The 26,078-nt window shown below is 48.5% G+C and overlaps 1 protein-coding gene across 2 annotated transcripts in view; it reads right to left on the reverse strand.

The window, feature by feature from the left end:
• Positions 1–13,126: 13,126 nt before the first annotated feature.
• The window catches only part of ECE1 (endothelin converting enzyme 1), a 103,665-nt gene continuing 90,713 nt past the window's right edge, over positions 13,127–26,078 (reverse strand). For both annotated transcript variants that reach the window (XM_032495375.1, XM_032495373.1), the window contains exons 11-19: positions 25,431–25,541; positions 24,092–24,190; positions 23,532–23,609; positions 21,948–22,051; positions 19,399–19,509; positions 18,881–18,948; positions 17,879–18,069; positions 16,346–16,441; positions 13,127–15,654 (exon numbers count right to left, since the gene is read on the reverse strand). In XM_032495375.1, the coding sequence (XP_032351266.1) occupies positions 15,478–15,654; positions 16,346–16,441; positions 17,879–18,069; positions 18,881–18,948; positions 19,399–19,509; positions 21,948–22,051; positions 23,532–23,609; positions 24,092–24,190; positions 25,431–25,541 (1,035 nt within the window). In that variant the 3' untranslated portion in view covers positions 13,127–15,477. The remainder of the gene's footprint in view (positions 15,655–16,345; positions 16,442–17,878; positions 18,070–18,880; positions 18,949–19,398; positions 19,510–21,947; positions 22,052–23,531; positions 23,610–24,091; positions 24,191–25,430; positions 25,542–26,078) is intronic.

Genomic DNA, 26,078 nt, shown 5'->3' on the forward strand with positions numbered 1-26,078 from the left:
AAGACAGAATTTTGCTGCCATGGGGAGGAGGAGCAGGATCACTGAAGAAGCCCCACGCCTGATACAGTTTGCTAAAGACAGAGGCTGGATCAGGACTAGAGATAAGCCCCTTTCCACCAGGATAGCAAGCGCCAAATAACAAGCAATAGCCACCAGCCCAAGGGATGTAAAGATGAGAGGCAGAGCAGGAGCATTGATAAAATCCCTCCAGCAACCCAGTCCTTGTCCTAAGTTTGAGATGATGCTAGAAGAATTGGAAGCCAGTGGTGCAATGAAGGTAACTGAAGGAACAACAAAGTCCAAACCAGCTCAACCCCTAACTAAACCGACTAAGATCTTATACTAATTGCCCAGCAGAAGAAGATATGTGTCCATTTCTAGGAATTAATACTATTTAATTTAGTCTTTACCATTCTACACAATGTCAGGCATTTGTTCAAAAATTATAAAACACTAAAAAGCAGGAAAAAATCTACTGTCAAGAGACAAAGAGTCAACCAAGATAGACTGAGAAATGATGCAGTTATTGAAACTATTAGATAAGGACTCTGAAATAATCATGATTTATATGTTAAAAATGCTAACAAAAGATGGACCACATGCATAAACAGACAGGCAATTTCAGCAGAGATGGAAACTATAAGAGTCAAATAGAAATTCTAGAAATTGAAGAAAAGGATGGTAACAGAGATGAAGAATGCTTTCTATCAATAGACTCAACAAAACTGAGGAATGAGTTGGTAAGCTTGAATATAGTTCAATAGAAATTATCCAAACTGAAACACAAAGAGAAAAACAGGTGAAAAAACAAAACACATAACAGAGCATCCAAAAGCTGTGGGACAAGATCAAATGATCTATATATGTGTAATTGGAATCCCAGAAGGAAAAGAGAGAGAGAATATGCAGAAGAAATATTTGAAGAGATAGTGAAGGAGACTTTTCCAAAATGATAAAAGACATCAAACCAGAGATGTAAGAATCACAAAGAACACCAAATGGGATTACCAGTGTCTCCCCCAGGTAAGAAAACAAAAACACTTAGACACATCATAGTCAAACTGCTGAAAACCAAAGATAAGGAGAAAATCCTGCAGGCAGACAGAGGGGAAAAAAAGACAATATTATGTACAAAAAATGAAGATAAGAATCACGGCGGACTTCTTATGGGAAACAAGGTTGGAGGACAGAGGGAACAAAAAGTGCCCACCGAACTAGAAAGGTATCCTGAGATTGAAAAACAAGGGAGGCAGCTCCATGTAATCAATGGATCGGTTTATTATAGGATAACTTACTCGCAGGGTTGAACTGAGCAGACAGTGATCCAGAAGCATTCACAGCTGCACTTCGCACTGTCAGGGGGCCTCTGGGACAATTTTATAGTTAACCTAGGGTGTGGGGCTACGTGCTTGGAAACAGGACGTACATTCCTAAGTCAAGATTTGTGAATGGGTAACTAGTCTCATGGGTGTGAGGACTACATCAGCAAAGGTCTTCATCATTGTTTGGGAACGAATGGAGCATAGCAGCCACCTGGTCCTAACCATTATTAAACAGTATCTATTAACTACAGAGCCCTTGACAACACAGAAGAGAGTTGCTACACAGTAGAGCCCTAGGAAGGGCCAGTGGAAGGACAAGAGGTACTGAACGGGTCCAAGATGGTGTCAGTTATGCTAATAGCTAGACAAACTATACAAACAGAAGATAACAGGAGGGGAGGGTATAGCTTAAGTGGTAGAGCACGTGCTTAGCATGCATGAGGTCCTAGGTTCAATCCCCAGTACCTCCAATTAAAAATAAATGAATAAATAAATAAAACTAATTACCCCCCCCAAAAAAAAGAAAAAAAAGAAAGACAACAAACTGACATCTTTAAAGTGCTGAAGAAATGTCAACCCAGAATTCTATATGCAGCAAGAATATTTTTCCAAAATGAAGGTGCTGGTAGCATGAATCCATGCTTGGTATAAAACTGCACACAACAACACACTCACACACAGACACTCACTCACAGATAAATGAGTGCATATAAAAACTGGTGAAATGTAAATAAGGTCTTAATAACTCTGGTTAACAATAATACACTAATGTCAGTTTCTTGAATTGGCAATGTTAGGTTCTGATATTGGACAACAGTTAGGCAAGATATTACCATTGAGGGAATTTAGGTGAAGGGTATGCAGGACTCTTTATGCTATTTTTTGCAACTTCCTATGAGCTTGTTTTTTGCAAGTTCCTATGAATTATTTCAAAATAAAAGAGCTTTTTTTTTTCTTTTTTAATGAAAGCACAACTCTTCTGCATCCTGACTGTAGTGGTTGCAGAACCTTATAAATGTCCTAAAACTCATAGAACTCTATGCAAAAAAAGTCAATTTTACTGAATATAATTTTTTCTTAAGTGAGGTGAAATAAAGACTTCTTCAGATAAACAAAAGCTGGCAGATTTCATTACCAGCAGACCTATAGTAAGATATCTTAAAGGAAGTTCTTTATGTGGAAGAATATTATACGGTGCACAGGCATCTGGAGCTACACTAGGAGATGAAGATCTCCAGAAATTGTTAAAATAAAAGTAAATATAAAAGGCATGTTTAGATTATTTTAATCACCTTAAAGCATAATTGACTATCTAAAGCAAATGTGGATTTATAGAACATTTAAAAGTAAAATGTATGACAAGAATACCCAGAAAATGGGAGGGAGGATTTGTGAATATACTGTTGTAAGTTTCTTTCACTGTATGTGAAGTAACGTATTACTTGAAAATTGGGATTAATTAAATATGTATATTCTAAACCCCAAGGCAAGGATTGGCAAACTGTGCCTATGGGCCCCTCTGCTGTTTTTGTACAATTTGCAAGGTAAGAATATTTTTTACATTTTCACATGGCTGAAAAAATCAAAAGAAGAGTCATATTTCAAGACACATGCAAATTATATGAAATTCGAATTTCCAGTGTCCATGAAGAAAATGTTATCAGACTATGCTCTTTTCATTTGTGTATTGTCTGTGGCTGCTGCCTTCGTGCTCTGACAGCAGAACTGAGGAGTGTGACAGAGACAGATAGATCTGAAAAGCCTAAGATATTTACTCTCTGGCCATCGACAGACAAGAGAGATGTGACAGCCTCTGCTGTATGGCCCCACTAAGCAGAGATTATGGATTCTGTGTTTTAGCTCAAGGAGTTAAAGGGGCTCTAATGATGCATTTGGTTGAGTGAAATGTGGTACCCAACGGTGGCCTGTCGTAAATGAGTTGAGATGGCAGAACTACCTTGATATACTGAGTGGAAGCTATCAGTGTGGATTTGTCATGGAAGACCTACTTACCCGCATGGGAGAACCCAGAGGACACACATTTCACCACTGTGGTCAATAAATTTGTGAGAGGAGCTCCAGCAGCTGTGATCTCTTTTCTCTTTAGGTCAGAAATGACAGTGGCAATTGTTACCATTGAGCTGGGATCCCTAATCCATGGGGATAATGAGATCCTGGGTGGCAGGGTCAAGTGGCATCACGTACTTGGCAAAGACAAGATGTTCATGGTTACTGAAATGGCCAGCAGAGCTGAAGCAGCAACCGGAATCCTCTGACTTACAGAGACCTGTGCATTGGCTAGTTGATCACGTTGTCCCTAGGAAAAGAAAAGGTAAGACTTCTACTGAACTCTTACTTGGTCTATATAAGCACAAGAGTTCTAGGCTGGGTGAACGGAGGTCTGACCTGAATCACCAAAACAGTCACGGCCTTTCAGTCAATTCTTAGACTTGTACCAGTGTACAGACCCGGAGGTCCAGAACCCACTGAACTGAGGGAAGAATGGGTCCCCTGGAGGAAGGACCCTGCTCCGCTGCCAAAAATTTATACTGATCATCTTTCTACCAGCCTTCCCCAAGGGGGCCTCTGGCTGTTTACTGGAGTGACTGTGCATTGGGGAAAAGGAAGTAATCAAACCTTCCAGGGATTCCTGGACACTGGCTCTGATCTGACCCCAAAATGCCACTGTGGTCCACCGGTCAGAGGAGGTGAGGTGATCAATGGAATTTTAGCTCAGGTGCAATTTATAGTTTGCCCGGTGGTTGCTCAACTACACCCTGGGGCTATTCTCCCAGTTCTGGAATGAACAATTGGAATAGACATACTCAGCCACTGGCAGAATCCGCACATTGTTCCCTGATCCGTGCAGTGAGGGCTACTATGGTAGCAAAGGCCAAATGGAAGCCACCAGCACCATCTCTACCAAATTTGTAACGTTCCCAGAGGGACTGCAGACATTGCTGCCACCATCGAGGACTGGAAAGGTGCTGGAACAGCGGTTCCCACCACATCTTCATTCACCTTGCCCGTTTGTCCTGTGCAGAAGAGAGACCCTGGAGAGCGACAGTGGATTCTCATAAACGTAATCAGACGCTGACTCCATTGCAGCTGTTGCTCCAATTTCATGGCGTGGGTAAATCGGCACGTCCCCTGTGTCTCAGTCCAGGCGGGCTGCTGTAACAAGGATACCGCAGCCTGGGTGGCTTTAACAACAAACACTTATTTCTCATAGTTGCAGAGGCTGGAAAGCCCAAGTTCAACGTGCTGGCAGATTCAGTGTCTGGGAGAGCCCACTTCCTGGTTCAGAGATGGGTCATCTTCTCGCTGTGTCCCCATAGGGGTCTCTTTAATAAAGAAGGGCACTCATCCCATTCACAAGGTCCCACACTCATAACCTAATCACCTCCCAAAGACCCCAGGTCCTAATACCATCATACTGGGGGTTTGGATTTCAACATATAAATTTGGGGGGACACAAACATTTAGTCCATAACCTCCTGGAACCTGGTATGCAGCCATTGACCTGGCAAGTGCTTTTTTCTCGATACATCTTAGTAAAGACCCCAAGAAGGACTTTTCTTTCAGCTGGAAAGGCCAGTGATATACCTCCATCGTCCCTCCTCAAGTACATATCAACTCCCCCGCCCTGGGTCATGATTTAGTCCCCAGGGGGCCTTGATTGTCTTTCCCTTCAACAAGACATCGTCCTGGTCCATCACGGATGTTTTGCTGATTGGACCTGGTGAGCAGGAAGTAGCACCTACTCTAGACGTTGGTAAGACCGTTGTGTGTCAGAGGGTGGGAAACAGACCCCACAGCCATTCAGCAGTCTCCCACCTCAGTGGAATTCCCAGGGGTCTAGGGGTGTGGGACATGTCAAGATACCCCTTCTAGGGTGAAGAACAAATTGTTGCTTCTGGCACCTCCTACAACCAAAAGTGAGGCACAACGTCTAGTGAGTCTTTTTGGATCTTGGAAGCAACACATTCCTCACTTAGGTGTGCTCCTAGGGCCCACTTACCAATTAACCCTCAAACCTGCTAGTTTTGAGTAGGACCAGAACAGGAGAAGGCTCTGAAACAGGTCCAGGCTTCTGTGTCAGCTGCTCTGCCTCTTGGGCCACAAGATCCCGCAGATCCAGTGGCACTTGGGGTGTCACTGGCAGATGGAGCTGTTTGGAGCCTTTGCCAGGTCCCCATAGGTGAGTCACAGCCCAAACCCTTAGGGTTTTGTAGGTGACTACTCTCTTTTTGGGAAACAGCTTTTGGCTTGCTACTGGCCACTTGACCATAGGTCACCACATTGCTGCTCATCATGAACTAGGTATGGCCTGACCCACCAAGCCATAAAAGTGGGCAATACGGCAGTACTCATTGTCAAGCGGAGGTGGTATCTTCCATACTGTGACTAAAGAGGCCCTGAAGGCACGAGTAAATTCCACAAGGAAGTGGCCCAAATCCTCATGACTCCTACTCCGGCGATATTACCTTCACTCTCCAAGCCCACCCTTTAGGCCTTCTGGAGAGTTCCTGGCAACCAGTTGACTGGGGAAGAGAAAACTCACTCTTGGTTTGCAGATGGTTCTGCACAAAGTAAACATCTACAGCAGTACAGCCTCTTTCTGGGACGTCTCCGAAGGGGAGCCCTTCCAGTGGGCAGAACTTCAAGCTGGGCACCTGATCATTCATCTTGCCTAGAAGATGAAACGGCCAGAGGTATGAATCTATAGTGACTCCTAGGCTGTGCCCAGTGGTTAGCAGGATGGTAAGGGACTTGGAAAAAATATGATAGGAAAGTTGGTGGCAAGGAGGTCAGGAAAGAGATATGTGGATAGACCTCTCTGAATAGGCAAAGAACGTGAAGATATTTGTGTCTCATGTGAATGCTCTCCAAAGGCGGCCTCAGCAGAGGACAATTTGATTAGTCAAGTGGATAGGGGGACCCATTCTGTGGGTACCATTCAGCCTCTTTCCCTCACCTAGTCTTGTCATTTCCTAATGTGCTCAAGAACGAAGTGACCGTCATGACTGGGACAGAGGTGATGCATGGCTTCAGCAACGTAGACTTCCACTCACCAAGGTCCATCTGGCCACTGCCACTGCTGAGTGCCCAGCCTGCCAGCATAGAGACCAACACTTAAGTCACCAATATAGCACTATTCCTCACAGAGATCGGTTAGCTCTCTGGTGGCAGATTGATTACATTGGACCACCTCCATCATGGAAGGGGAAGTGCTTTGTTTTTACTGGAATAGACATTTACTCTGGATTTGCCTCCTTGAACACTATACTTCTGCCAAACTTACCATCCATGGACTTAGAGTATTGCTTCTGATCAAGGAACTCACTTCACAGCAAATGAAGTTTGGCAATGGGCCCGTGCTCATGGAATCCACTGGTCTTATCATGTTCCCCATTATCCTGAAGCAGCTGGCTTGACAGAGTGGGGTACTGGCCTTTTGAAGACTCAGTGACAGCACCACCTAGCGGGCAGTATCTCACAGGACTAGGGATGCTCTGTATGCTCTGAGTCAGTGTCCAATACATGGTGCTGTTTTCCTCACAGGCAGGATTCACAGGGCCAGGAACCAAAGGGCGGAAGTGAGAGCGGCTCGTCTCACTGTTATGCCTGGTCATCTACTTGCAACGTTTTTGGTTCCTGTCCCCTGTGGCCTTAGACTCTGCTGGTCTAGAGGTCTTGGTTCCAGGGGAGGAATGTTTCCACCAGGCGTCATGTGACAGTGAGTACATTGAACCGGAAACAGACTACCACCTGGCCACTTTGGGCTTCTTGTGCCTCAGGATTAACAGGCAGAGAAGGAGGTTACTGTAGTGGTTGGGGCAGTTGATCCTGATTACCAAGGGGAAGTTGGATTGCTGCTCCACGGTGGTGACAAGGAGGAGTATGTCTGGATGTAAGGAGCTTCCTTAGGGCATCATGTCCTGTGACTAAAGCCAGTGAAAAACCATAACAACCCAAAATAGGCAGGACGATTAATGGTCCAGACCTTTCAAGAATGAAGGTTTTGGTCACTCCACCAGGCAAAGAATCACGATCAACTGAGAGGCTTGCTGAGGGCAAAGGAAATACGGAACGAGGATTGGAAGAAGGAAGTTATAACGACCAGCTCTGATCACATGACCAGTTGCAGAAACAAGGACTGAAATAGTTATGAACATTTCTTCCTTTTTGTTACAGATGTATCTGTATATATATTACCCAAATATTTCTGGGTTTTTTCCTGCTCTTATTCTCTTATAATCTAACATAAGATGCATTAATAATAGTTAATTTTATATCCAGAATTTAAGTTACAGAATATCAAAGGTGAAAAGTGAACATTACCCAAAGACTTGGCATCCTCTTTTTGAGAAGGGTTGGTGTGTTTTGGTTGTATACAGGAGAGTAGTATCATGTTTGTGTGGATGTGTGATTTTGTTATTGTCTTTATTTAGAAATTAAGTGTAGTTTGAGGAGCTAAATTGGGGAAAATTAAAACTGTTTTGTGAGCTTAAAAAATTTATCTGTCAAAACATTAAAAATTGCCTTTAACCTCAGTCTAGTTTTCCCTACTGGATGAGATTTATTAAGATATCATTCACAGAAGTATTCTCACTTCCTGACAGCATCCAATCCCAAGCAAAGCCCCAATTCATTAAACCCTCCTCCAGATCACCTACCACAAGACCAAATCCTATAATAAGTATTTTCCAATACCCACTCACTGAGACACCCTACAGTCCGCGTAGTGTGCGTGCTCTCTGATACAAGTAATAATTCCAATTTGTCCAACCATCGGTGTGTTCCTGGGGGTCTCTGCTTAAAGGGCACTGACACCTGTTAAGTTTATTCTAAGAATCTTATTTTCTGTTGTTGCTATTGTAAATGAGTTTTCCTCATCTATTATGTCTTCTAATTGGTTAATATTTGTGTATATGAATGTCATTTATTATTACATGTTAATTTTATAACCTGCTACCTTGACGAATTCTTTTAAGTTAATTTTATCATTTATTCCCTAGGGTTTTCCAGGTACACAATCATGTCATCTGCAAGTAGAGATCACTTTATTTTTGCTTTTCCAATTCTTGGCTAATTACATTGGCTCATCCATCCAGAACCAGGGTAAACAGTAGAGAGACATTGGGAGACACTTTTCCTGACCTCATATTCCATGTTTTGGCTACCGTAAATAATGCTGTAACGAACGCTAGAGTGCACATATCTTTTCAAATTAGTGTTTTTGTTTTCTTTGGAAAAATACCCAGGAGTGGAATTGCTGGATTGTACGGTTGGTTCAATTTTTAATTTTTTGAGGAATCTCCGCACTGTTTTCCATAATAGCTGTACCAATTTACAATTGCACAGGGGTTCCCTTTTCTCCACATCCTTGCCAACACTTGTTATTTGTTGTCTTTTTGGTGATAGCCATTCTGACAGGTGTGAGGTGGTATCTCACTGTGGTTTTAATTTGCATTTCCCTGATGATTAATGATGCTGAGCGTCTTTTCATGTGTGTTAGCCATCTGTAGGTCTTCTTTGGAAAAATGTCTATTCAGATTCTCTGCCCATTTTTAAATTGGGTTGTTTGTTTTTTAATGTTGAGTTGTATGAATTCTTTGTATATTTTGCATATTAACCCCTTATTGGATATATCGTTTGCAAATATCTTCTCCCATTCAGTAGGCTGCCTTTTTATTTGTTGACCGTTTCCTTCACTGTGCAAATGTTTTTCTGTAGTTTTGATATATGAAGGACAGTTTGGTTCAATGTAACATCCTTGGATTGCTTCTGTAAGTTTCTTGAGAATGCTGCTCCACTATTGACTTGCTTTGTATGTTATTTTTTATTGTGTCAAATACATATAAGTATATATAATATTTATCATTGTAACCTTTCATAAGTGTACAGTTTAGTGGCATTACATATATTTACAATGTTTTGTAATCACCACCACTTTCTATACCTAAAACTTTTTCATCATCTCCAATAAAAACTCTGTATCCATTGAACAGTAACTTCCCCATCCCCCCTCTCTCCAGGCTCTTGGTAATCTCTACTCTGTTTTCTGTCTTTATGCATTTGTCCTTTCTAGGTACCTCGTACAATGTATGATGTATTTTTTTAAAGTCTGATGTAAATTTCCTTCTGTTGCCTTTTTAAGTTATTTCACATTTTTGCCTGGAGGCCCTGATGGTTTTCTGTCTTTAAAGTCCACTAGCTTTACCAGGATCTATCTTAGCGTTGATTACTCGGTGTCAATTTACATAGTACCCAGCAAGCCCTCTTCATGTGTAGATCCAGGTCTTTTATTTCTATAAAGTCTTCTTGGATTACAGTTTTAAATGTTAGCTCTTTGCGTGTCTTTCATTTTAGCCATTTTCTCTCTGACCGTTTTTACTTCTTATCTAATTTTCACCCTCTTGGTTGTTTTTCTGTTTTCTTCAGTGTCCTTTATTAAGTTTTCACTTGGATCCATTTTCCCTAGGGGACCTTTTAGTTTAACCTACATGTATGATATCATTTTGTTATTTTCTTCTCCAAGATCAACAGCAACTCTCATTCCATTTCTTCCTTTTTTTTTTTTTTTTTGGTCCGTTTCTGTCGTTAGTTTTCGTATTTCTGATTTGAGGTTGTTTTCCACCTCCCTAAGTGCTTATTTGAGGAAATTTAAGTCAGTCCGGAGTGTCGTATTACAGTTTTCTTCAGCTGAGATGCTCTGATCTGCATTTGTTTTCTTTTTTAACAGTGGTTTTGAATGCATGTGATCTACCTTTTTACAGTCCTATTCATTCATGGATAGGTCTCCTTATTCAAGCTGTGCGTCCTGCTGCCTCTGTTCAGCATCCTTTATAGTTGGTGTGGAGGAGGCGGTAGTGGTGGGGGTGGGAGGAGAGTTGACTTTTATTATTTTATCTTTTTTTTAAATTGAAGTATAATTGACTTACAATATTATACTAGTTTTCTCGTTTTTTTAAAAATAATTCTTAATTTTCCCTTCTTAATCCCTTCTTTCCTTCACTATCACATCTACACAGGGATCACCCCTACTCTATGTATCTGATTCTCTCCAAGAGGCAGTCCTACTCCAAGGCTACCCCTTCTGTTCTTTCCAAAGTCCTCCCTGTTGCTGGAGCTGCAAGGGGCTATTATGCCTCAACTGTGGCCAGCATTTTGACATTTGGTGTTGAGCATCCTGAGGGATTTTTATCTGTGGCTCATCTAAGATGGCCACGCCCTCTACTGTTTTTCATGGGTCTCTTGAAACCTTCTCTCCATCACTCTCTGCACCCACAGGCTTGCAGCTGTATGTGGTGGGAGTTCTGTTGGAATTCAGATTATTTCTCTAATTCAGGTAATTGGAGATTTGTGTGTGATTTTATTTCCTTGTCAATTTACATTCTTTTCAGGGGAGGGTGAGCAAGTAGACCTGAAATTAGGGACTTTTGTCCTCTAAGCCTGGAAGTCCTGATAAATGCACTTGACATTGAATAAATACTGTCAAATTGGCCCTTTGTGGGTGGCAGTACTCAGTTCCCTACATCCTCACCAATGCTTAATATCAAATGTCTTCACTTTTGCCCATCTGATGGGTGAAAAGTGTCACCTCACTGTAATTTTAATGAATTTCTTGTATTATTAGTGGGATTGTCTTTTCAAAAAATTTGTTTTCTTTTTGTATTTTTTTTTCTCTGAATGATCTCTTTAAATCTTTAGCTTTTTCAGCTGGTTGGGTTTTTTATTTTGTGAGTTGTTTTATGTATATTCTGGATCATTAGCTATGCAGGTTGCAAATTTTTTCTTCCAATCTGTCACTTGTCCTTTAATTTTACTTGCTGTACTTTGTTTATAAAAAAAATAAGTTTTAATGTTGCCAAATGTATGTTTTTGCCTTTATGCTTTTTTTCCCTTCACTTGTATCTTTGTGTGTATGTCTTCGGGTGGTGGGGTTATGGCAGATTTTCATTTCTTGACTGTTTATATTTTTAGAAATCCTACAGTTAGCTTCATACTTGTGAATAGTTGTTTTTTCAAAAACGGCTTTGACTATCCAAAGTCTTCATATCTTCTGTTGTATTTTATCTTATACTTTTATAGTTACTGCATCTTTAGGTCTCCATTTTTCTGTGTGTGTGGGGGGTAATTAGGTTTTTATTTTTTTAAAGGAGGTACTGGGGATTGAACCCAGGACCTCGTGCATGCTAGGCACGCACGCTACCACTAAGCTATACCCTCCCCCCACAAGGTCTCTAGTACCTGCAGAATTTATTGTTGTGATCACTGTGTGGGCGAATTGTGTCGGGGAGGCCAGATCTAGATTCATGTTTTCCTGAGTGGATATCCTAATGTGATTTATAAGTGGTTCATCGTTTCGCAACTGACTTGAAGGACTTCCTTTATCCTATGCTAATTCCCACACATACAAAGAGTTACTTCTAGAATGACTCAGTCTAAGAGAAGTGAAATGACTCCTTTTAAAGCAAGGCAGGATGTGGAGTTTTGCCCCTTATGCAGGCGCTTGCTCAGGCCATCACGCCACCCACTTTTGGGTGCAAATTGCAATCCTTCCCCTTCAGTCAAGGCTTGGTTGAAACCTCTCCCTTCCAGGAAGTATTCTCAGGTTACCCCAGCCCACTGCGCTCGTTCTCTCTGGCATCGGTGGGTTTGGGAGATGGTCCACTCAGTCATGTTTTACTTACAGCTATCTGTCCATCCACCCAGCCACCCCCCCAGCCTTCCATCCTTTATCCAACAGTCACTGGCTGGTCCTGTGCCAGGCACTGGGCTGCTGCAGATGGTGCAGGCACCTCTGTAGCCTAGAGTTGGAGCCTCTGTGTTATGGCTGTGTCATATGCTGAAGTTGAAACCCCCAGTACCTCAGAATACAACCTTATAGGGTCACTGCAGATATAATGATGCAGCTAAAATGTGGTCATTAAAGTGGGCCCTAATCCAGTATGACTGATGTCCTTGTTAGAGAGAGGGGAGGTGTGGATACAGAGATAGACCGGGAGGGTGCCCTGTGGCATGAAGGCAGAGACTGAAGCGATGCTTTTACAAGCCCAGGAGTAAAGACAGCCAGCAAACCACCTGACACCAGGCGAGAGGCCTAGACTCTCCTTCACAGCGTTCAGCAGGAACCAACTCTGCCGACACCTTGACATCAGACTTCTAGCCTCCAGAGCTGTGGGACAATACATTTCTGTTCTGTAAGCCACAAAGTTTGTGATACTTTGTTACAGTAGCCCTGGCACTAAGTACTCTGGTAGAAGAGGGAAGCCAGTATGAGCCACCCGATCTGGACTGGAGGTCAGGAAGGGCTTCCCAGAGAAGATGCCCAGCTGGGCATTGAAGGATGGATAGGTGTTTACAGCCAAAAGAAGTCAGGGAAGAGTATTCTAGGCAGAGGGAAGAATATATGCAAAACCCAGGTGGAGGCATGAGTGTCAATCAGAGACTCTTTCTTGAACTTCCTTGAATTCCCCTACTCCTGTCTGACCTGCCCAAGCATCTGAGGCCTAGAAACCCACCGCTGACACCCTTTGCTTCAAGGTAACAGAAAAATTTTTACTAGGAGGTCCCTTGAGTCCATGTGGTGACATGTATAATTCTCCCCAGCCGGGGGCACTCACACGATAGTCTGGATGAAGGGAGAACGGTAAGGTGGGCACAGGTGCTGAGTGACCTTCTCCACAGGCCCCAAGGCCTCTGCTCTGGGGAGGGGGTGCAGCTGGCCCCGGGGGCCCTCCCACAGCTCCACAGGACACACGGCCCTGGGAGGACACACACCTGGTCACACGGCCCTCAGTACAAGTACTTTATTTCAATTACAATAGTGCCACACCAAAACTACAGTAGCACAAAACATGATAATACAAAAAATAGATTCCCAGCTCCAAACCCCACATCCACGTCCCCGCGGAGAAGCCAGCCCTGTGGCTCCCCGGGCCCAGGAGGAGGGGGTCTCTCAGAGGACAGCTGCCCAGCGCTGGAGGGGGAGGGGGGTGAGGATGCTGCCTTTGTTTCTATCCCTGCTGGGCCTGACCCTCCTCCCCCTGCCTCGCCACTTCCTGAAGCGATGAGGACGGTGGACATTCCCTTTGGCTGGACCCTCAGCCCTTGGACACCTGCTTCTGGCTGGGAGGCCCCAGTTCACGGTGCCGACAGACACCGGAGGACTGTGACCTTCCACGGGGAAGGCCGGCGGGCAGGAGGGTTTGGAAGAGGAGGTGCTGGGAGGGCACCAGGACCAAGTATCTCTTCCCTCTGAATAGATACCAGGTCTGCTGCACGTGGGGACCGGGCGCCTCATCTGGAGCTACTCCCGACACCCTTGCCCCAGCTCTGGGGCTGATCTGAAGGTGGGCGAGGTGGGGGCTGAGCTGTCCGCTCCTCCTGGCAAGCAGGATTCTGGCTTCCTGGCCGAGGCGAGTGCGCTGTGCCGCAGGGCCTGTCCCAGGGGCCCGGGCTGCCAGGGAGAGCAGAGGAGGACGCTGGCTGTCCTGCCGCAGTCACCGCTGCCTGCTTCCTCAGATGGCTGGAGCGGGGCTATGTTTGCTCCACCAGGTGGGGGAGCCCCTGAGCCTGCGGTCCCGAGAAACTGTGGCCTCAGGGAGGGGACGACATTCCTGGTCCCCTGACACCTCAGGCCAGACTGACCAGGTTTGGAGAACCTTCCCCTTGCAGCCTCCTGTGACTGAAAGCATCCCCCAGGAAGAGGAGTCCATCTGGATCCAAGTGTCGTCTTGATTCATACCAGGGGGCCGACAGTGGGCCTGAACCTGGTGCAAGTCTGCGGGCTCCTCAGACTCCTGCCCTCGGTGCCACTGCCCTGCGGGCCAGAGCTCCTGGGCTGCTGCGAGGGGCAGCTCTGTGGGCACGGGGGTAGGGGGTATGGCCTTGTGTTCCAGTCAGGACACTTGGGGGCTTCACTGAGGAGGCCAAGGGGCCCCTGGGGCGGAGGGCTGTCTCCTTTCAGGGGAGCCCAGATGCAGCCTCAGATAAGGCACTGGAGAACGGAGTGGGGCTGGCTGCGGGAGCCGGGCCCAGGCCGGTGCTGGAGGACGGAGCTTGGAAGGGAGGATCTGGGCCCTTGGGAGATGAGACCTGCTTTCTCTGTCTCCTTCCCTGGAGGAAGAGGGTCTGCGAGGCAGACTCCGAAGTGGCTGGGATGGGGGATGCTGCAGAGAGGCAGCATGCCTCGGGACTCAGATGGGGTGGTCAACAGAAGAGAGGGAGAGGACGACTATGTGTGACAGAGAACCCCCGATGGGGGTGGCAGCCTCACAGGGCTCCTGTGTCCTGGATCCAGGGTGCTCGGGCACCTCCAGACAGGGTTTGAGGGCCTGACCTGGCCTCATGCAGCCATCAGTCCCCTGCTGCGACTCTGGGGATCCTTGCTAGGGTTCCCATGGCTGGACCCTGGGGACAGAGGCAGGCACACTGAGGCAGCCCTCCCCCTGCCAGGCCTCCCTCCGTCTCTCCTTGACATCATGGGACCAAGAACCAGAGGAGGAGGACGCTGAAACCACGAAGCAGCTCTCCATGTGGGGACCTGTTCAGTGGCTGGGGATCCCACTTCAGCCCCACCTCTCAGCAGGGGAGGGAGAGAGAGGGGCGAATCAGTGGGGCTTCCCTTGTCCACAGGTTATTTAGAAAAACAGAGCATAATAAATATACCAATCCTTTCCTTAAAAAAAAAAGTGTTTTAAATGTATTATTTCCCTGAAGACTTCCAGTGTATTCCACAATGTTTAAAAAACAGTTTCCCCAAAAATATATCATTAAAGCATTTGACACAGTGGTATTTGTGGTGTATCTGCCACTGAATGTGGGCAGGGGGCTGTCCCACTGCCCTTGTCGGCGTGGGGCCCAGGCCTGGTGAGTAACCAGCCTGACGCCCAAATGCCCGTTAGACTTGACACACGCGTGCCTGGGATGACAGGGGTTTTCGTCACAGGGGATCATATCTCTGATTATGATGAGAACCCACATCACAGGCTTGGTTCCAGCTGAAAACCCTCCTGAGGCGGCCAAGGGGGTTGGGTGATGCCCTGGACACTGATGGAGGGGCAGCCTTGTGGGCTGTACCCCCGGGGACTTGTCCTCAGCCCCTCCCCCTCGTCCTCCGTCTTGGCTCTTGGTGCTCCGCCCCTCACCAGACTTCACACTTGTGATGAGGGTTCATGGGTGAGCCAGGCAGGCAGTGGAAGTGTTCTGAGAACTCCCTGGAGTTGGAGATGGAGCCGATGACTCGGAAGCGGGAGGGGCTGTGGGGATCGGTGATGAGACCTTCGTGGGAGCTCTCGGGTGTGCGGACGGAGCACCAGACCTTTGCAGGGGGTGACAAGGGAGAGGCCAGGGTCACTGCAGGGCCCTGAGGCCACCAGACTGGCCCCATCACAGCAGCAGGGGAACGCACCTGGTTCTGAAACCCCTGGGGGTCGAGCAGGCCTGCCAAGTGGGTAAGGAAGGGACAGTGGGCTGGTGCCCCCACCCCAGCATTCTCTACCACAGTCGCCCCCAGTGGTGCTCCTGCAGCCAGACCAGTGCCCGTTCTGTCCTGGGCATCTGTGTTATGTTGCATCTGAACAAAGGATTCTGCCCTGGAACCAGTTTGAACACTTTGCGCTGAGTCCAGATCATGCACTTCCCAGGCAGAACAAACGTCTAACGGCCTGGTAGCTCTGGGCACCAACAGAAGGCTATACGCTGAATGCCAACTCAAGGGGCGCCCTGGGGCAGCTAGAGTTTAAGAAATTTCTAGGGCCCCAGAACTAGACAGGCCCTTAGCAATCACCTGGTCCTCTCATCTACCTGATGCAGGGATTCTTTTCAACAGCACTCTGGGCCCCTCCTTGAATTTCTCTAATGACGAAGCTCGTCTTCTTACAGGGCAAACACGGACAGACCAACGTGTGAGGGCTTCTAAGCTGGAGGACCTTGCCTCCTGGCTCTCAGAACTCCTGGACATCAAAACGGCAGAATGTGGCCTGAGCGTGGCTTTGCCCTGATGAACTCACCTGTGCAAACCCCAGGAAGAAGAGCTGGTTATTGGTGAGACCCAGGGTGGGCAACGTCTGCTCGGCCCCATTCTTCTTCACCCAGTTCTGGTAGGCCTGGGGGAGGGAACAGAGCTCAGGGTCCCCGTGACACACGAGCAGGCAGGGTGGGGTGGGGTTGCGTGGGGGGTCCCGGAAGGTCCACCCTGTCGGGACAGGGGCTGGCTTCTGGGGGCCCAGCTCAGCCTAGAGGAGCTGTCCTCTTTACCTGCACTCACTCCGGAAGGGGGCTCATCCAACCCCGTGGCTTTAAATACCATCTACATCTAAATATTGACAGCTCTTAAATGCACTTTCCAGCTCCAGCCTCTTCCCTGATTTGTGCATTCAACTGCTCAGCAGGCATCCCAGCTGCACCCCAAACGCACAGACACACACGCTTTCCCATCACAGTAACCACCACCACCACCCACCTAGTTACTCCGGCCCAAACCCCAGGACTCTCCTTTGATTCTTCTCTTTCAATTCACCAAACAGCCCCAGTCTGACCACTTCTCACCCTGCCCCCTGCTCTATCCCAGCTCCTGCCTGGACAATCTCACAACAGCTTTCTATCTAGTCTCCTTGACTCAAACTTGTTCAATTCCAATCCCCTCGCAACACAGCAGCTCAAGTCATCCTCATAAAGCAGGGGTTGCAAACTTCTCCGTAAAGGGCCAGAGAGTAAATATTTTCAGCTTCAGTCCCTGTTGCAGTGACTCAGGGGAGCTGCTGCGGCCTGAGAGCAGCCATGGGCACCATGGGAACGAATGGGTATGCTGGGTCCCCCTACATTTTTGTTTATTTATCCAGCTGAGGGCTGGATGTGGCCCATGGGCTGCAGGTCTGCTGACCCCTGTTATAAATGATAAATGAGATCATCTCATTCCTCTACTGAAAAACCCTGCAGTGGCTCCCAGTGTAGCCAGAATAAAACCCAAGCTCCTGGCTCAGCCAACAGAAAACTCTGGTCCAGCATCCCCTCCACCCTGGGCCCTGCTCACATCTCTCCACTCACATCTCTGAGTGCCGCCCTGGACCAGGCCCTGTGCCCAAGCTGCCACTTGCCATCTTTCTGACACCTGGAGACACAGGGGTTAGGTAGGCGCAGCCACGCACGCCAAGGCTCCAGGAGGCTGAGTGACTTACTCCAGAGCCAAGGCTGGAACTGGAACTGGCTCCATGACCTGTGTCCCCTCCCTCCCTTCCTAGGCCCACTGCAGCCTGAATCAGTGGTGGCTTCCCCTGCAAATGTAAGTAAGGTAGGTCCTCAGGTGGGCCCGGCCCAATCCCTGTCTGGTGCCTCTCCATCAGTCAGGACTTGAGACTAGAAAGCCTGTGTGCCAGCTCTGGGCTGATGTTCTTATGGACAACCTTTCTATCAGTCCTCGCGGCCACCCATTTCACAGATGTGGCAACTGAGGCCCGCAGAGCCACTGCAGTGACCCTTAACCAAGAGGCATCTGGACAGACCCAGACCTGGGCCTGGGGTGTGTGGGTCGGGGGGCCTCTCACCCGATAAGCCGCCTTGAGGCCCCCGTTGTCAGCGATGTTCTCCCCGAGGGTGTGCCGGCCATTCACGGGCTCCCCGTTGACACTGTAGTTGCCGTACTGCTCCACCATGCACTCGGTCTGCTGCTTGAAAGCCTCCACGGACGAGTTCTTCCACCAGGGTCGAAGGTTCCCGTCCTTGTCATACTCTCGTCCTGCGGGGTCAGAGGGAAGCATCAGCTCAGGTGGAGGAAGAGGTAGAGCCGGGCCCTGTCCTGCTGGTGGTGCCTCTCCTCCCAGTAAGAAATGGTCCATCCACCTACCACCCATGTACCACTCGGCACTGGGGAGACGAGGCCAGTCTGGGTGCTAAAGGAGTTGGATGAATGAGCCAGCCTGGGTGGGGGTGGAGGGATGGAGGAAAGTGATCCCAACCAACAACCAGCACATTCACGTTTCGGTGGAGCTGGATTCGCGGTCAAGGCTGCTTCAGAGCCTTTGACACTGAATCCAGGAGGGGGTGAACGTTGCTGGCAGTGCCAGGGTCACAGGACAGGGCCCAGCCTCCAAGGGCCCACCTCCTCCTCCTTGGCTTGGGGTCCCCAGTGCAGGAGGCAATGAGGGGGATTCTGGACATTAGCTGGTGAGGAGCTAACTCTTCTGATTGTGGTTGGAGCAGAGAAGTCTCCGGAGTGGTGGAGAAATGTTCGGTCCCCACTGACAACTAGTCCCCATCCCAGCACCGGACACCTTCAGGGAGCAGGGTGCTCTGCATGGGTCTGATCCAGTCCTCACAGCCACCACATGATCATCATGCCCATTTTACAGATAAGGAAACAGAGGCTTGGAGAAATGATGGGACTTGCTAAAATTCACACAGTTGGCAGGTAGCTGGGCCAAGATTTGAACCCAGATCCTTCTGTCTCCAAGGCTAAGACCCTTAGATGTGAAGGGAGAAAAAGCAGAAGCAGCAGGGCCAGGGAGCTGGTGGGGGCCCATCTGCAGGGAACACCAAGGAACCCGTACCTTGATCATCAAAAGCATGAGTCAGCTCGTGGCCCACAACAACGCCGATGCCACCGAAGTTTAAGGCCCTGGAGGGGAGGACAAGAAGGTGGCAGTGAGGCCACAAGGGGAGGGACCAGTGCTTCGTGGCCTGGAGATGTGGCAGAGGTCTGCAGGGCTCTAGCCCGGCCCCTGAGTCAGTGAGAGGCTGGTGAGTCGGCTGTGGTCAGCCTGTGCCCACCGGATGCCAAGCACCATGTTAGATGCTCCAGCCACTCTGCCCTCTGGGGTCATCTCCAAAGAGTTAGGCATTGGTAACCAACCCTATAAACGAGCAAACAGAGGCCTGGGTGGTTCAATCCCTTTGCCCAAGGGCCAGCTTGGGTTGAAAGTCCCAAGTTCCCCGGGCCAGCAGGAAAGAGTGCCCAGTGAGACTGGCTTCAATGTGTGGTCAGCTGCGGGCCCAGGGCTGGGCTGGGCGGGGGAGCCGCTGAGGGGTGGGGGGAGGAGAGGGGGCAGGAGCACCAGGAGCATCCTACTTGGGTGAAGAGCGGGTGTAGAACGGTGCCTGCAGGATTCCGGCCGGAAACACAATCTCGTTCTTGGTGGGTGAATAGTAAGCGTTCACCATGGGTGGGGTCATACTCCACCTGCAGGCGACACACACGTGAGATTGGGGCGCTGCTGGTGGGAGGGCAAGTGGGGAAAGCCCTAAAACTGTGGATGCCCCTTGACCCCAGGCCCAAGGGCGCACAAGCACAAGGGCATCCACAGCAGCACTGCTTCTGAGAAGGGAAAACTAGGAAACACCCCAGTGTCTATAACGAAAGAATTGTGGGGGGTGGGTATAGCTCAGTGGTAGAGCGGATGCTTAGCACGCACAAGGTCCTGGGTTCAATCCCCAGTGCCTCTATTAAGTAAATAAACAAACCTAATTACCTCCCCCCCGCAAAAAAAAAAGAAGTTAAAAATGTTTTAAAAAGTTTAAAAAAAAAAAGAATCAGTTACATCAATGTCTACAAGGAAGGAATTAGTTACAGATGTCACATCACATGATGTCACATCACGGAGACCCTTGCAAAAGCAAGACGGTCCAGTAGATACTGAAACGTCATTACCGTCTAGGTTCAAAATGTGTCTATCAGCAGTTCTCAAAGTGTGGTCTGTGGATACTTGGCGGGGGCGGGAGGAATTTCTCAGTTCCCTTTCAGAGGGTCTGTGAGGTCAGAACTGTTTTCATAATAATACTGAGATGTTAATTGTTTTTCCCACCATTACATTCCACTGATGATCTAAAAGCAACAGAGGGTAAAACTGTGGAGCCTTAAGCTGAACCAAGGTGGTGGCGCCAGCTGTTTGAGTGGTCACTATGTTCTTTACCAGAAAAAAAAAGCCATTTTCACTTAAGAACATTCTTGATGATGCAGCATAATTATTAATTTTATTAAATCTAGACCCTTGAGCACCAGTCTTTCACTGTTCCGTGTGACCAAATGGGAAGCACTCGCAAGCACTTCTGCTTTTTTCACGGAGCACCATTTGTACTCGAGAGGATGACCGGTGTTTGACAGACGTTTTCTTGAAAATAAATAAAGGAAAACATAACCTCATCACCTCAAGGAAAACTACTGATACTCTTTGTTGCCAACAATAAAAATTCAAGGTTTCAAAAAAAACAAGTTTCAAGCAAGAATTTGAAAAACTTATATTGGCCACTGCAAACCTGAAAGCTGCTCAAGACTTACGAGACTTTTCTCTGGAGGCCAGCGAGGCTATTGACAAATGTGGGGTTTTTTTCTTTGATATCTTTCATATAATATCTTTCTTTTTCTTTGATATAATGAAATTGTCACTATTTGAAAGATAGGTAAATCAGTGAAGCATTATTTTCCCAATGACCAGTGCATGGTGTTACAGAATCACGCTTGGGTAAAAGGTCCATTCAAAGTGCAAGGTAGACCGATAGATTTTAGCATAACAGAGTATGAAAAGTTTATGAATATGGTATCAGACTCCGCAGTGCAATGAACCTGTGAGAAATTACTACCTGCCGCGTTTTGGTGTAGTATCCATGAAGGATGTGCACAAATATCAGGAAGACTATTAAAATATCCCTCCCTTTTCCAACTACATGTCTGTGTGAGACCAGAATTTCTTTATATATTTCAAAGCAATACATTGCAACAGACTGAAGGCAGAAGTGGACGTGAGAATCCCACAAACAAAAGAGCTTCCTGGGGTTCAACGGTTTTTTTGAGTGTAGAAGGGGCCCTGATGGTATACAGTAATGAAACATGTGGCCTCTCAATGGTTTTTCTGGTGCTGGGGGGAAGGGCCAGGGAGGAGTGGAGTGAGACAGGAAGGACATTTTCTCGAAGAGTCTAGACAGTCACTCTGTTTCCTCCAGGTGAGCCCCACAGAGATGTGATAAGGGGTGGATACAATTAATGAGTAGGAGACTACACTTAAATAGAAAAATTTAAACTAAATTAAAAGACTTCAAGTGAATTCACAACATTGGGGCAGGGCTTGTGTCATATTCTGGAGATAAAAATTGCCTTTTCGTACGTTTAGGGGACACTCTGGTTGAAGACAGGAAACAGCTGAAATCCTTGTTGTCCACAAGGGGGCGCCAGAGGCAAAGGGAAGCTGCTTTCACTTTATGGTAAGCTGTTTCTGGCAGAATGTTTCAGGCAGGGAGGGAGCTAGGTCTGAGAACTGGTACTAGGCTGACTACGCATGACTTTTTCTGAGGAGGCTGTTAACTCCTCCCATCCTATCTGCAGATGATGAAGCAAAGGATCCGAGTGCTGAAGTGGCAGAGCTGGGCAGTGATGCCAGGTCCACTCAACTACAGAGGCCAAGCTGGCTCTGCCGACGGGCTGGGTGCTAAGGGCACACGGACTCGGGCCATCCCAGCTCCTGGATGGGCAGCACATCCTCAGTCCTTAGTTTCTGAGTGGATGACAACAGTACCCCCTCCTCAGAGTGACAGCCTGCACGTGGCTCGTGCGTGATGAGGGTGAGCTTGGCCCATGGCACCCGCCTGCGTGAGCCAGCACCCTCCCCGTGAGGCCCAGGCACTCACTGATCTCTGTTGGGAGCTTTCCGGAGCTGGTCAGCGGTGACCCTCCACGAGAAGTTGAAAAACCGCATGGCGTTCTCGAAGTAGAGGTCTGGGACCGCGGTGTACTGGACATAAGGGAGCAGAATCACAGGGTCAGAGCTCAGGTCCTCGAACGCAAACCCCTTCTTCTAACCCCTTCTTCTAAAACTGAGGAAGCTGAGGCTCTATGAGGCTAGGGGACTGGTCCCCAGGGCAGAGACTAGGATGGAGGACTCAGGGATGCGGGCTTGGGCCTTTGCCTTGGCCCTCAACCTGCCGGGGCCTGGCACCCTCTCCACTTCAAGGACACACTAAGAGCTTCGCCCAGGACCGCCCAGCACCCAGCAGTGTCTCAGGGCAGCGGGATGCCCTGGTAGCAGCATCAGGGACTTAGGCAGGAAATATGTTCAGCGGGGTCCAACAGAATTTTCTGCAATGATGGACATGTTCTACACCTGTGTGGTCAGGTATGGACATCAGCCACATGTGGATACTGAGCATTTCAAATGTGGCTAGTGCAACTTTTAATTAATTTTAATTAAATAGCCATCTGTGGCTAGTGGCTACCACAATGGCCAGCACAGATCTCATAAATCAAATGGGGAAACACCAAGGGACAGGCATGAGTGCACACTTTCCTCACCACTCTGGCCTTTTAGCTCTTGACAGGTGCAAGGTTCTCCCTTAGATCTGCTCCGGAGCTTTCTGGTAAAATGCTAGGCCCTTGGAAGCAGGACAGCAATCTGGGGGTGTCTACCTGGTCTGCCTCCAGGAGCCCCTCATCTCATGATATCCTGAAGCATTTACAATTATTCTCAAGGGAGAAGGCTGCAGAATGAGTCCTATAGTCTCAGAAGTAATTTTAATATTATTAGGTTTTAAATACAACCATGTTGAGAGGTTATTAGAATTTCAAAAATGCCTGAATTCACACATTTCAATTACAGGATATAAAACTTTGTCTTTTGAGGCAGAAGCACAGTCCATTTACAGGAGTGATTTGCCAAAAGCTCTAACCACCAGGGGTATTTCAACTACTCTTGTTGCCTAAATTAAGCTCAAACGTGCATTTGGGATTTATGCTTCCTCTTGCCCAGCAGCATTTCAAGGTCCAAATGAGAGGCCCAGGTTTCTCTGGGAAGGTGGGGGAGGAGCCCAGGGACAGGAGGTAACTCTGGGGCCTGGGAAGGATCCGAGGGGCTCTCCACCCTGTGCTCTGCCCCCTGATGTTTCAGGGGTGCCAATTCTCTCTGCAGCTCCTATGGTCTGTTTCCCCTCCCCTGGTATTTCCCACTCATTAAGTGGAAGTGCTGGTACTGACTGTGGGGCACTGACTGTTGGTGGCTCCAGGGAGGCAGGGGCTGCTGGGTGGCCCAGGAGAGGAAGGAGCAGAGAACAGCTCCCGAGTGCCCGACCCATCCCCAAGCCCCACACCACATCATCTCGAGATGTCCTGAGGGTCGTGGTGTCTCCAGCAGCCCACCCAGACTCAGCTCTGCCCTTTCCCAAGTGTGTACCCCCCAGGAGCATTCCAGAACGCAAGAGGGCAGGCTGGGGGCCACTCACGTCATTGAACACTTTGTCCAGCTCCTTGGGGTCCATGATAAAGTTGGGGTAGCCAATCATGTTGTAGATTGCATCCGCCTGGGCAGGGGAAAAGAGGGCTGAGTGCCCAGCGAGGCTCTGTGGGTGCCGGGCTCGGGGCCTGGGCCAAGGGGAAACAGGGCCAGGCTCCTCGTACCTCAGGGACTTTGAGTCCCTTTCTGGAAAGAATCCTCTCTTGTCTGACTTCTACTTATCCTCAGGAACTCTGATTAAATGTCACTTCCCAACGGAAGGCTTTCCTGGCCACCCCCCCACCACCACTGGACCACGTCTGATCTATCATCACATCTCCCTGCACCCCTCCCTCGCACACTCAGCACAGTGTGTTTTCATACAGTCACTAATCCGATCACATGTTCAAGGCTGTCCCCCCATCCTGCTGGACTGTCCACTGCCCGAAGGCAGGACAGCATCCCTGCTGCACCCACTGGATAGAACTAGTCCTTCTTTCATCCACCCTCTTCCACCTGCGGCTGCTGTCCCTGTGCAGGACCCTTGCAAGCACCCCTGGCCAGCTTCACCTTCTCCTTGGCTGACTTCCGAGTGTCTTCATCCATCCACTTCAGGGCGCTCAGGCTCTCCTCAAATGCCTTCTTGATCTCCAGGATGATCTCGCTGGCCTGGGGTGACAGAAGCTGAACGTGTGAGGTCTGGGCACCAGATCTGCCTAAATGCAATGGGCACCCCATGGAGAAGGATGACATCGGGCCAGAGACTAAACTCAGATCCTGGCTCCAAGCCTCATGCTCCGAGGTGCTGGGCAAAGGAGCAGGGGCCACAGGTGTGTTTCCCCAACCTTGTTCCTCAGAACGCTAACGTCCTGCAAGACCAGACTGGACTTCCGAAAACAGGGCTCCCTGGTCAAGTACGCTCAGAGCACGCTTTGGGAATGTTGGAAAAGTCTCTCTGCTGGAGGACTTTTCAGAGCCTTTAATGTGTACCGTGTACAGCAGTTCTTTACAGAGATGCTGGGATATGCAGCCATTCTCAGACTTATTGGACCACAGAATTCCTTATTGATGGACTGGGCTTTAAAACCCAGAGAAGTTGAGTTCTGAGGAGCAGTTTCAGAAACGCTCTGCTCAGGCTAGAGATGAACGGCTGCTTTCAAGGGTGATAATGTCACAAACGGTCCCAGAGGCCCAAGGATCTAGAGTGGGGAAGGTGGAGTCACGCGGCAGAAAAAGCAGAGGGGCTGACAGCCCACAGAGCTCGGCTCAGAACCTGCACCCACCGCCAACAGGCAGGTCACGGTCATGTGAGTCTCAGTTTGCTAACCCTGCCTGTAGATAATATCTATGTAGTTAATGTCAGCAATTAAACCTGCACCAACCACATAACAGTTACCACTCATTGAGCCCTAGTTTTGTGCCAGGTGCTCTCCATGGGTACCACGTCACTTAACCTCCGCCCGTGGGATGGACATTAAGTGTGGAGTGAGAATACTGTCCCAAGTCACCCAGACAGGAAGTGGTGAAGCCAGGATCTGAGCTGGAGCCTGGCTGTCCCCAGGAGCTCAGCCATGAGGTTCCTCGGCTCGTCACCCATGGAGTAAGAAAAAAATGTCCGTCTCTAGGTCACAGTGCTCTGCCAACATCATGCCCCTGGGAGGTGGAGATGCCCGGAATAACCTTGCTGGGCTGCGGCAAGGGTTACATGAGATATTGCAGATCAGATTCCTGGCGCTCAATCCAAGTAGCTTCTGCGGGTAACTCACATTAGTCAAGCCTTTAGGAAACGGGACCTTGGAGTTAAGGCCGGAGGAGCAAGGAAGGTCTAGAGCAGCCCAGAGTGTGGGCTGTCGAGTTCGCGAGGGGCCGTCGCAGGCGCGATGTCACGGCCCATGTGCGAGGCACTTACGATGTTCTTGCTGTCCTCGGCAAATGTGGCTTTGACGAACATGGGGCCCAGGGCGAAGCCCAAGGTGTTCTCTGTGTCACTCACGCAAAACTTCCAGCGAGGAAGACAGGTCTGGAAAACACAAGTCAGAGGGGTTACTTGGCCCCAGTCCTCCTTCCCAACCCTCATCTGTCTGGAAGGTGGCACCAGCTGGGCCGGTGCTTCCATGAAGACCTGGAGGGTGACCTTTTCTGAGCCGGTAGAAGTTATTTAAGGCACTGGACCAAGAGGCCACGGAAGAGCCCTCATCACCACCATCTGCTATTTCCTGCACACACTTCACAAATGGTAATGGTATCCTACAGGGCCATCAAAGTGAACCTGGGAGGCAGACGAGGAAACAGAAACTCAGCAAAGGGAAGTCGCTGGTCAGGGTCCCACAGCAACTGGAACTGAGATGTGCTTGATCCTATGCCCCTGCTCCTGCCCCTACCTCGTCCTGCCTTCCGGAGGCTAAGGATCCTGGTGGCAAAGAACCTTGAGAAATTACCTTGTCTCCCCCTGAGCAACAGGAAAACCTCCCCAGACGCACCGCAACCCCACCGAAAGCCTCTCAGAGAAAACCGCCACAGTAACACTGCGGGACTTCAGTGGGGTCATCTGACCTCA

The sequence above is a fragment of the Camelus ferus genome, chromosome 13, assembly GCF_009834535.1.
Source record: "Camelus ferus isolate YT-003-E chromosome 13, BCGSAC_Cfer_1.0, whole genome shotgun sequence".
NCBI lineage: Eukaryota > Metazoa > Chordata > Mammalia > Artiodactyla > Camelidae > Camelus > Camelus ferus.